The 12,110-nt window shown below is 41.1% G+C and overlaps 1 protein-coding gene across 7 annotated transcripts in view; it reads right to left on the bottom strand.

The window, feature by feature from the left end:
* Nucleotides 1-12,110, bottom strand: part of tacc2 (transforming, acidic coiled-coil containing protein 2) — a 72,614-nt gene that overhangs the window by 19,837 nt on the left and 40,667 nt on the right. For all 7 annotated transcript variants that reach the window (XM_069189039.1, XM_069189040.1, XM_069189036.1 and 4 more), the window contains 2 exons: nt 6,043-6,161; nt 2,851-4,354 (listed from right to left, as the gene is read on the bottom strand). In XM_069189039.1, coding sequence (XP_069045140.1) covers nt 2,851-4,354; nt 6,043-6,161 — 1,623 coding nt within the window. The remainder of the gene's footprint in view (nt 1-2,850; nt 4,355-6,042; nt 6,162-12,110) is intronic.

Raw genomic sequence — 12,110 nt, 5'->3', positions numbered from 1 at the left:
GGTTTATTGGGTTTGTTGCTCTCCTGTGTTTGCAGTGGAGGCTGGGCACTCGGTGGTGCCTGAAAGCCAACAGTTATATATGTATGTCAATAAGAATATAATCAGTTATAATAGACACAATCATGCTGTACAATGCATTAAATATATGTGCGTGTAAATTTAAAAAGGACAAGTTTTCTGACATACTTCAAATGAAATCTGGTGGGCTAATATGGTGGCAGTGCCTTGCTGAGCTGACACAGAATAAAGAGGAGTTTCCTGTGTTTACAGATGAGAAAAAGGAATTGAATGTTGATAGCCCTCTCATCTCCTCTTCTTCAGGAATACAGCTGTGACCAGAGCCTGAAAAGTGTTGCTGTCAGCTCAAGCTTCAATCCACTAAAGCTTCTGCAGCTGGGCGTTTGAGATTGGGGCTCCTTTACATCAGGAATGACAATCAGGCACCAGCTGCAGAGCAGATTGACCACTTTCAGGTTTTACAGGCTGTAGGCCCTTTTACACTTCAGTGATGAAAGAGAAATTCTGCATATTTTAATTTTCCAACCCTTCGTACTTGTGTTGGCAAATTTGCTGCAAGTAAGGTAACAGGCACTAAATATCGAATCGAAAATGTCCGCTTATGTAGAAGAACCTGAAGCTTGTCGAACCATGTAATGGGTCAAAACTGAGAATGTTATGTAGACCTTTGGATTCATTCCTGAGTTTCATATCTACCACTGGTTTGTTGGGAGGGTCCTTAATGTGCTTAATGATAGGACACAAGTGAGTTAATAAGATAAAGAGGATAGATATACCAGCATGGGGGGGCTGACTGGTTACTGCACTGATGGCCCTGACTGCAGGTCTGTACTTAAGTTACTAAAAAGGGGTTATTAAAAAAAACTTTTCCTAATGAAACCTCCTGACATGTTCAGTCATTTTATCACTAAGGATTGTTATTGAGATGATTACAGACTCAATGTGAATTGTCCTAATTATACAGATGTGGCAACACCATCATAAAATTGGTTTATAGCAGTAATTACATTGGAGCACAGTGACCTCATTCCCTCTTATGTGTAATAAGGCAGTCAAGCGTCAGTGTAATACACTAATTAGCATGGAAAGTGTTTTCTTGTTATATTTATAACAATTCTGTTTTCTTTAATGCCACTGATTGGTGAAGTCAGACTCAACATTGCTTATGGAAAGGCAGAAAGTGTCTCATTCATCAGCAGTCTAACAAAATCCAAGGAAAGTGACAAAAGAGAAATTAAATGTAACTGCAACGTAACTGACTTTCCTCATGGGCTCTGTTTAACTGAGATTTCTTATAATGAGTCACTACTCAATATATACCATGGAAACACTATCACATTAATTCAATCCTCTCTTTTCTTTAGAATCATGCAGAACATAAACAATAAAAACAGTTTGTGGTGTTTACATTAGCTCACTAAAGAAGACACAACAGTTGCTTTTTGGCACTCAAAGCAGGAAGAGCTGGGACAAAGACAAACAACGGATCATCTCACACTCATTCAACAGCTCTAGGTCTTTCCAATGTGTATTTCAAACAGCAATCTGTTTGACAAACAGCCTGCAGAGAGTGAATAAAGCCTGCCCTATGAAGATGGTGTTTGGCTTCTCCAAAGGAAATGTACTCAATAAATATTCATGAGTTCTGACAGGCAGGCTCTCGTTAGAGCTGTACAGGCACCAGTTGTAGTGCATTTGAAAACCAGACGTCCTCAGATTTGTTGAGCTCCAAGACAACATGCTGAGAATATGTGAGACTGGAATGGTGATAGAGATAAACCCCTGCCAAGTGAATCTGACAGGGGAGACGACGTGGGACAAAAGAACAGCTTTTCATCACCACTTGGGGAAATAACTGCGCATCCTCCCTGCTGCCATCAATTTCCAGATTCATTAAACACGAATACTCCATGCCTTGTCATGACCGTGTGCTACACACCAAAGTGCCATATTTATTTAAGTTACCTTAATGCAATAATATTAACAATCATGGTTTAACCCTCATTGTACGTTCAGAGACCTCTGCCTTTCTCCTACTAAAAAATATTTTATTTAGAAGGCACTTAATTACACTGCTGCAGTAATGGGAAGAGCTCATTTATTGTTGTGCCTTTAGCAGTCTGTTTAGACCATTAACTATCTATTTGTAAAACTGCAAGCCAGTGAGGCAGGGGTGGTGGATAGAGGGTCTTCCATTAAAAGCGATGAGGTTAGGGACGGAAGCTTGCAGTTAACTAAAGCCACAGCAGGGAATAGAGAGCAGGGCATGCTAAGCCTAGTCACTGTATATATTTCTCAGCAGTGGAACTTGATTTGAGGTACTTACAACAGACAACACAGAGACATCACATCTGCGAGCATCCTGTGACACACGAAAACACACAGAGAGGTGACAGACAGACAGACAGAAGACACTAACAAAGGAGTTGCACTGACAGACACACAGACTACACAAAGTCAAAGTCTTGAAAATAGCTAGAAAAAAATCTTAATGCTGAGTATTATGCCATGGAACTTGTGCATGTTCTTTATATGCTGTACAATCACGTAAGGAAAATATCCGGGAGAACCTGACAATACTGTGTTGTCTGAGTAGTTAGTGACAATAAACGTCATAGGGCTAAAGTCTAGAGTATATGAAAAGGTCTGAGTAACCAATACCCAGAGAGTAAACTCTGATGACCTCTCTTATGTGACATCACCAGGAATACCTCTACTGTGCACACTTCATGAACCACACAGGAAAGATGTTTTTCTCTATTACATAAAGCCACAAGGCAAAAACAAATAAAAGCAAACAGAAGATGAATTAGTCAGAAAGCTTCTACTTACGTCTTTATTGGAGTCTTCTTTTTCTTTACAGGCTTGTTTTGATTGGCTTCGTCGATCCCATTTGTCTCATTGTCATTGGCGGGCACCTCAAAGGAGGCAGAGTTCTTAGGAGGAGAGTTCCCCAACTTGTTTGATGGCTTGAATGGGTCAATGGAGTCATCAAAAGTATCTAGGTCAAAGTTATAATTGCCCTGGATCTGCTTGGGTGAATTGGGGATGGCATTGTTTGAGGAGAAAGGGTTGAAGTTGGGATCCTCCCACTTGCTGGGATCAAAGTTGTAGGAGACCTTTGGGATAGGGATCTCATCACTATCAGTGGACTGTGGGGGCGGAGCATTATCCACTGCAGGGGGCTTTTTACCCCCTAACTTTGGCTTCCTTAGAGGCATCTTGGCACCCGGCTTCTTTCCCAGTCTCTTGGGAGGAGGGGTGCCGTCCCGTGACGTCTCTCCACTCTCACGCTCCTCTGAGTAGTCAAACTCCAGCCTGACTGATTGCCGCTTGTTCAGAGGAGTCTCCTCTATGCTTGCAGGAGGAACAGGATTGTCTGGAGCCTCGGGAGGTTCAGAAGCTGCACTGAATGCTATCCCTTTCCTGCAAGCAACAGGTGAGTTGGGTACTTTGCTGCCTCCTGTGCAGAATGGATTTATCTCCTCAAAGTTGTCAGGGTCCCACTTGTATGTGGCTTTGGGAGGTATAGGGAGATCCTCGTCTGGGACTGGCGGACTGGCTGAAGGACAGGCTTGCTCAGGGGGAGGCAGAGACTGTATCTCCTCCGACTTTGCTTTTACTGTCTCGGCACCAGACCCTTCTACTTCAGTGATGCTTTCGGCCGTCTTGGGAGTGATTTCAGGTTTCTGTTTTGTCTTGGTCTTCCTCTTCACAGATACCTCCGAGCTAGCAGGGGATAAACTCTCTTCCTCTCGGTTCTGGGGTGGACTCTCGGGCCTTGGTTTTGCTTTCTTCTTCCCAGAGCCCTCAAGGCCACAGTCAGGGACAATCTTCTCATCGGGAGGACTCTGTGGAGGACTTTCGACCTTCTGTTTGACTGAGGGTCTCTTCTTCAGAGATGCAGGCCTGGGCTTCTTGGTCTTTCTGAGTGTACCGGGTGCACTCTCTGTCCCCACGCTGAAGGCCTCAGCACGGAGCTGTGATCTGTCCGGTCCTGAAACGTCCTCCTTCCCCGCCCCGTCGAACTCCCCTGCCTGCAGGCTAAGAGAACGAGTCAAGGGGCACCTGGAGACTGGCAGGGAGTCTGTGGACCTCCGGCGGCTGTGATTCTTGGGATCAGAGCTGTACTGGTCTGGGGAACCAGGGAAAAGCGTGGAAATCTGAAATTGGTCAACAGTCTCAAGGTTCTCAAAGTTATAGGTGCCACTGCTGGCTATGGGCTTGTCCTCATCAAAGACACTGGAGAAAGATCGGCAGGGTGGACGGAAGGGGGGTTCAGAGACCGGCTCGCTGAGAGTAACATCAGGGCCAGAGGCAAAGTCTGAGCAGAAGCCTGTAAAGGCATATTACAAGGCACATCGTCACCAAAGCATCAAATTGCAAACCTGAACACACTCAACATACTGTATGGAATGGAATGGGAGGTCAAGTAATCAACTATGACCACAATCTGTGTTCCGTGTGCTTATGATTACCCTACAGTGCCTTCCTTTTTAACATTTAACAGAATGCAATCAAATAGAATTTCAAAAGAAAAAAAATAAGACAAATATAATGAAAGTTCAATATGTATAGACAATATACAATTGCAGTTTTTATTTGTGGGATATATTGTAAGTGCTGTCCTAGTAGTACTGTAACATGACCATCATCAAAGCCTGAATCTGGAAAACATATTTGCACTGGGGTGCCTCCGTAAACAGCAGTGAGACAGGTCACTTTGGGAAGCAGGCATTTATGGTAAGTGATGCAGCAGGACACTTTGAATTGTTGGGAATTGTTTTCCATGTTCTCTCTATGGCTCGATTGGACACTAGTTATTGAAATATGCACAACCAGTATTCCAAAAGATCTAACACAATTAATTAATAACCACTAAATTATTAATTGAAGCACTTGCCACAGCCAAGCAGGAAAAATAACATATAATGAAAATAAACCAATGAGTGAAGCTGCACACAGGAGCGGCACTATGTACGACCATAGTAATATAATGCAAAGGAACAAGTAATAGGTTTATTCCATGCTGAAAAAAAGAAGAAAGAGAACACAACGTTTCGGCCGTGGAGCCTTCTTCAGGTGTGAGAGAGACAGGGCAGTAGGCCATAGTAATATAATGTACTATGCACTACTAACATTAATCACTGTTAAGAAAAAGAATGTAGGCATTTCTGTACTGTGATTTTTTTTTTCTGTAAGGTATCGTTGAGCTATAGAACTTTTACTGTATCCATGGGCAGATATACTGTAAAATCAGTGCTGCTTATAGTAGTCAAAGCTTCACAACAAAGCAGGAAGATCCTTCATGTAGTTATATTTGTGGTTCGCAATAAAAACTTAGAACTTAATTTAGGGCTGTAGTTCAGACAACATCTCTGACTACATAGCGTTGTGTTGAGCACAGAGGATGAGCACAGAGGATGAGCACAGAGCACTTTATGACCCTACAGTGGGCCTTTCTGTCAGAAAATGCTAATCAGCAATCAGAGCTGATTTACCTCTTCTTACACCCCCTCAAAACCCTGCACTTGCACCGGAAGATTAACTGCCATCTTTACTTTTTCAGTCCGTTTTGAAAGTCCGTTTTCATGCGCTCCATCTTGCAAACTGCTTCAAACTAATAATAAACTTGGAATATAACATCCATTACCTGAACAATTATTTTTCAGTTTTAAGGTAGTTTGGCTGTTGTAAAGCCATAAATTCATAACTGTTACAAAAGAAGACGTTATGAGCCTACAGAAGGAAATAACTAGTTTGTTAGAAAACTAATAATTTTATTTTAGATATCCTAGGCATTAGTGGCTCTTACAGAAGGTGATTCTATAGTATACCATATAAATAAGTTCTTCTTTTAATTATTTGGCACTTAGGTCTATTTTTTCTAAGAAATCACTAGGTACTCTTAAATAAAATGTTATTGCATTTTTGCTGTTTTAAACGCTTTCTTTTTTTTTCAGAAAAACCCTTCTGCAAATTAGAATGACCTCTATCCTGTAAGAGGCATTTCCCCTTCTTCACCTGTGTCCTCAGAGGAGAGCTGTGCTTGGGGTTCAGGCTCTTGGATGAGCTGTGGGGGTACTGCCTTCACTGGGGTGGTGGATTCAGGGGTCTCAAACGCTCCTTCAGAATCCGAGCTCCTGAAATAGACAGGCAGTTTGAGTTCACTCTGCAGCTCTCTTCCATCACAGCACTGGAGCTGTAAAAATGTTTTATTGGGGGCTGTAGATATTAACATGTACTGCGCTTTCTGGGAGAGGGTATAAGTGCTGCATGTTGATTATCCTGCACTTATCAACAAGTAATGAAAGAAACAGATTCATCAAGCAAGAATGGACGACTGTCACACAGTCCCAGGATCACACGACATGCCTCCACCTTAAAAAAAGAAAACCTTTTAATATTTTATTTACATAATGTCCTCAACACATAAGCAACAATTGTAATTAATTGCAAGTGGACAAATAATTGACTACACATTAATATAGAGCTTTTAAATAATGCAGTTAAAAATGATTCTGTGGATATAAGACAATAGAATTGTTATGTTATTACAAGTCCCGTGCCCATCATGAAAAAGCCTTATCTTTTCAGTTTTCAATTCATGTTTCAGAAGGATTATTATAGAAAGAAATGGAAATGCTGATACTGCAATGTACAAAAACACAGAACCCAGCATGTTATTCATTACTATGCTACACTGAACTGCATTACAAGATTGACTTGCCTGAAGACTAATGCACAGTAATTCATAAGTACTATATTGCTATTGAGAACACTGAATTGCTGTGCAGTTGTATTGTCTTCAACAACAAAAATGCTCATAATTCGGTATCTCTCACTGCTCCCTTTAACACAGAACACTGATTTCAAACTCCCTCTGTCCTCTCACACCAAGCTCTGCTTCAGTGTCTGTAAAGCAGCTCTCTCTAAGCCCCAAAAGCATGCATTAAAATATAAATTGCTATTTGACTGAATTGGAGACAACTGCCATCTAACACAGGTAATCAATGCATAGATTTTCCTCAGTCGATCAATACCGATTTCAAGTAAACCAACGTATAACCTGAAAAGTGCAGAGCTCAGCCCCATCTCACAGAGCATAGTCCTTGCTCCCCAAGCCCATTCTTGCCTTGTGATCCCTGTGAGCCTGTGCAGGAGTCTCCAGCTGTGGGGAGTGAGGGTGGCCCAGCCCCAGCGTGCCCACTGTAGGGGTGAGAGAGCCTGCCAGCTGCTGAGAGCCATGACTTCAGCTCAGGGACTCCACTGGCCTCTCTGTGTACTGCTGCTTGTCTGTTCAGTACACACACAGGCTCCAGTTCTGAGCAGTAACAGCTCTGCAGTCCCCAGCAGTGTACAGACACACACACACTCCAAGAGGTTTTCCTCTGCTCTTCCTGGGCTGACCGGTCAGCAAGCTTTAGAGCCTCTGCGAAGAAACTGGACACTCACAGGCCTGGGAGCCCCAGCTCGGTGGCTGTGATGAGATTGAGCTGCTCTCTCCGCAATGAATCCTAATGAGGACTCGGCATGCGGCTCCACTGTCACTGCACAGCGCCACCCACTCTTGAAGCTCTCCACCCCCTCCCACAACAGTGCGCTACTTGCACTGACACCTGGGTGCAGAGCATAAATACATCTCTCTTCTGTCTCAAAGCTCACCCACCAGGGGCAAAAACATCACTTAGTTACTGAAATAAACCATGCAAGTAGTTACTGTATAATGGGTTGGATTTCTGGTATTCTCCTATATGCCTTTTCCATTTTTACAAATACAGCACAACTATAAAGTTATTTTTCTTTGTGTTTCTTATCTATTGCTGCTTTATAAATCATTTTTGCCATAATTAGTTAGGACTATGTCATACAGTAAAGATAGCAAAGGTAGTTTGGATCAAAGCTATGTAGTAAAATATTGATTTGGCTTGTACTGCAGATGTCAAAGGCACAAAACCATAATTTCACAGGGCAGCAGCAATAAAATGGTAAGGAAGAGCAGAATGAGGTACAGGTCCTTTGATTTACAAAGCAACATAACCGGTAAAGAGAAGTAAAAAGTGTTCTAAAGGGTGATCAGAGCTGGTGAGCCTCTATGCTACAAGTCTCCTGGATACTGTCCGATACCAGAGAAGTAAGCGAGCAATAAATTATAGAAACGTCACTATCGATCAGAGCTGATAAAGACCTGCTATAAATGGATCACAAAAGCTTTGACCCACTTACTTTGTTTGTAGCTTTAATTTCCGAGGAGTTAGATAATGCCTGTCTTGGTGAAAATAAAAGCACCCTGGAACATTATCAGCACCCATCTGAGTCTCTGAATGGGTCCAAGACCAAGACAAACACTCATGTGCTGGCAATAAAAATCCAATCTGTTCAAAGGCAACAAAATCAGTTTAAGCATCAAGGCATCTTGGGGCACTTAGTAATGGAGAGGGAGGAAAGGTCAAGCATCAATTTTGAGCCATCAGAAACAGGAAAAGGAGTGAAAGAAAGGATTTCTGAAAAGAGATCTGAACTGAAACTGGAGGTAAAGCAGGGAGTGGATAGAGTCGAGTATGAATTATGTATGGGAAGATGGTGCTCACCCAGAGAGCTGTGAGAACTAAATTCCAATTTTGGACAACAGAAACAGAAGGATACTGTCTGAGAATTCACATTGAGGTGACATGCCTGTTAAACAGCTACGCAGATACAGTACATGCTATGTTGGTGCTTATGATGTGTCCTTCTGAAATTGAATGTAATGAGCAATATTGTCTCCAGCCAACTGAAAACAATAATTAGTTAACCTCAAGATACAGATAATTATAAAATATGGAAATAAAGCTGCACTTTATAAATAGTAAAGAGATTCTAATTATTATTCTAGATTAAACAATAGCAATTTATAATTTTTCTATTATTCTTTTGGTGGTGTTTCCAGAGCCATTCCTGCAAGCACAGAAGTTCCACAGAAAGTCCCTGCTGCAAAGAACAATGAGCAATATAATGGTTCATCTTATAAGGACTGTTCTAGCTGATGGCAGGCTGATGACAATGCTTCAGGGAAGCAGGAGGAAGAACTAATGCAGGGACCATTTGTTACAGCAAGAGAAAATTTCTCAGTGAGAGAACGGCAGCTCAGAGATATATACTTAATAATAAATAAATCTTGCTGCGCTTCCGGGTGGTGAAAACTTACTGCAGGCTGCATTCTGACCTAGACATTATTTTCACACAAGTCAGGACATTTAATCAGAGATTGCTAGTTTAGTTGTGGAGAACAGCTCTTTTTCAGTGCTATACCGATGAAAAGTTACAGAACGAAAACCGGTATCCTGAATCTCAAAGAGCAGAGCAATGGAAAAAGGCAGTGTCCTTCTTTTTCTTTATTTAGCCAAAATCCTCCACAGCCATTTTCTCCGCAGTAGCAGCAGCGAGAGAGAGGTGAGCAGCAGTATTAAAATTAGGCATGAGATTAGCAGTATTCCCTGGGCTCCATGCTCATCCAGAAGATTGCTATGTTCATTTCCACGCCTGTCCTGTGACTCCTGGAGGTCTCCAGCGTCTCAGCTTGCCATATGAATTATGGTAGCAGGATTTCTGACAGACAGCAGGGTTTGTGTTACTAATCCACATTTCTAATTCCCTTCAACTTTACAGCACAATCCTGATTTACTATAAATGCCTCTCTTAGACATTCACAGGCTGGTATCAAATCCTATTGCTAATCATGAGCTTCATTTCCATAAGACCTGACAGAAATGAAATCCAGTCTAAAAAAATTATCTTTCTAATAAAAAAACAGGCTTTCTAATAAAAACTTTAAAAGTGAATTTCTATATGTATTTTAAAGAAAATACATAAGAAATATATATCAACCACAATTATTATCATTAAAAAATAACCACTACATCAAGAAAGCATCTTTGTAAAATGCAAAAGCTTCCATGTGCCTGTTGAACAGAAAATCTCCATTTCTCTATACAAATAAAGCCTTTTCATCAACTTGACAGTTTGTTGACAGTTAATAATGATCTCAGCTGTTTAATTATGAAGGTAGAAAAACTAAAAAAATTGTGTTGGAATGTATCTGAAGGCCTGGTGTTGGATTTACTCTGACTAATATGTATATATTGGACCTTTGTCTGTTTTACAAGGACCTGACACACCTATGAATAGAAACAAAGGGGTCTCCAACTACATTAAATACTTTTAGGTTTTTAAGAACTGTGGGCTCTTATAAAATACAGGACCTAGTTCTGGATAATTTAAGCTATTAATGTAATTAAAATTGGCTGATGTATAAAATTAATATAATATTAAAATATCTGCCTTTTTTGATTGGTCAGGACAATTTGCAAAGAATCCACAGTTCATACAATTTTATGTGTATCAAAGTACTAAACAATGGAGGACATCCTATTTCCTGTGCCATTTGTTACAAACTACATCCTTCTTGAAAGACTACCACTTTTTTATAAAAGAAATTGATCTGAAAAGCATTAGGCCAAATGTGTACTGAAACAGCACAGTAACTCCAGGGCCAATACTCTGCAGACTAATAAGGGATGATAATAAGAACAACCTTTTTTTGTTGATTATCAATCATGGTATTATCATCTCAAGGCACGGAACAATAAAACAATCAAATCATGAACAGGTATGCTCAAATTAAAATAGTTAATACAATTAAAAGGAAGAGTATAAAGTGTATTTTAAGACAGGATTGAAAGAGATGATACCGAGTGCAGAAAGATCTGGTATGGCTTGGGCATTCCCCGACCTTGGAAAAACAGAACAGAACCCATGGTTTCCCAGTGTTAGTTTGAGATCTGAAAGAAGCCCAGAGTCTAAACAGCAAATGACATGTAGAGCTCTGAAACAATGGAAGCAAAATGTCTATTGGTGGCATTAAGGGGGTTGGATTTTAATTGCATGTTTCAAAAAGACACCTTAGCAGCTTTATCATCAGGGTGATCAAACATGAAGGAAGCTGCTTGTTCAAGATCAATGTTTCATCTGCTCTCGCAATATTCCTCATCTCTTCCTGCTTAAATTTGTTATCAGGTGATAAAGACGTTCCCTTTTTCAGTTCGACACACAGCGTTGTGTGTGGAAAGGTGCTGATGTGTCTCTCTGCTGTGTGAACAGCCAGTCTGGTGAGTCTGGCGGCAGCTGCTCTAGGGGGTTACAACCAAGGACATAAAACCTCTACATAACTTCACACAATTGTCCATGTAGACAGCAGGAACAACAGAGATGCTTTTTGAAAATTAGTCTGCTGTTTTGTTTAGCGTTGTATTAATTGAACACTATCCTTACTAGACAACATCAGCAGGTTGCTTGGGCCCTGATCACAGAAAAGATTGGTTTCAAACACAAAACTGGTTTACAGTATAAGAGTAGATATATATATCAGAATCCTGAACATCATATTAAAAGTTGGAAATGGGTCTGTCAAGGTAGACTTAGCTAAACTAAGGATCCTTATAAGAGTGTGCATGTGTGTACAGTTTTTCATTCATCTCAGGTCATAGGAGAAAGGCACCATTCTTCTCATAACCAGGTAATGAGGGGTGCCCAGTCCTCATATCAAATATGATTGATATCCTGCCCCTGGTGATACCAGCCTCATGTTCAAACAACCTAAGCTGCCCAGTCCTTTCTTTATTAGCGCAGAAGTTTCAAAACCTATAATACTTCCGTACTGGGACACACTGGGCAATAGAGATCTGATGTGCCATACAAATACAATGGAGCAGGAACAAAAAAGAGGGGCTATTGATTTCTTTTTAGAGAATTATGTTTGATCCAGCACATGTGTAACACACTATTGCTTTATCAAAGGAAACTGCCCTGTGAATACAATTTTCAGATCATTTGCCACAGATTTGTGATCACAACGATTTCCTGTCATTCCCTGAGTGCCTGCTCTTTATTCAGCGGCAGTGAGCAGGCAGGGGCTGCACAGCTGGATATCCCGCATAGCCTCTGGGACTCTGCACAGCTATTGAGAATAAAAGAACAGCCCTAACAGCCACTTAAACCCTAATGAGTGACAAATGAGCCTAGTTACTGTACACAGAAGTGTTGCACAAAGGCAC

The sequence above is a fragment of the Lepisosteus oculatus genome, chromosome 4 (genome assembly GCF_040954835.1).
Source record: "Lepisosteus oculatus isolate fLepOcu1 chromosome 4, fLepOcu1.hap2, whole genome shotgun sequence".
Classification (NCBI taxonomy): Eukaryota; Metazoa; Chordata; class Actinopteri; order Semionotiformes; family Lepisosteidae; genus Lepisosteus; species Lepisosteus oculatus.
The sequence above is the reverse complement of the archived record's forward strand: the minus strand, read 5'-3'. Positions and strand labels throughout refer to the sequence as shown.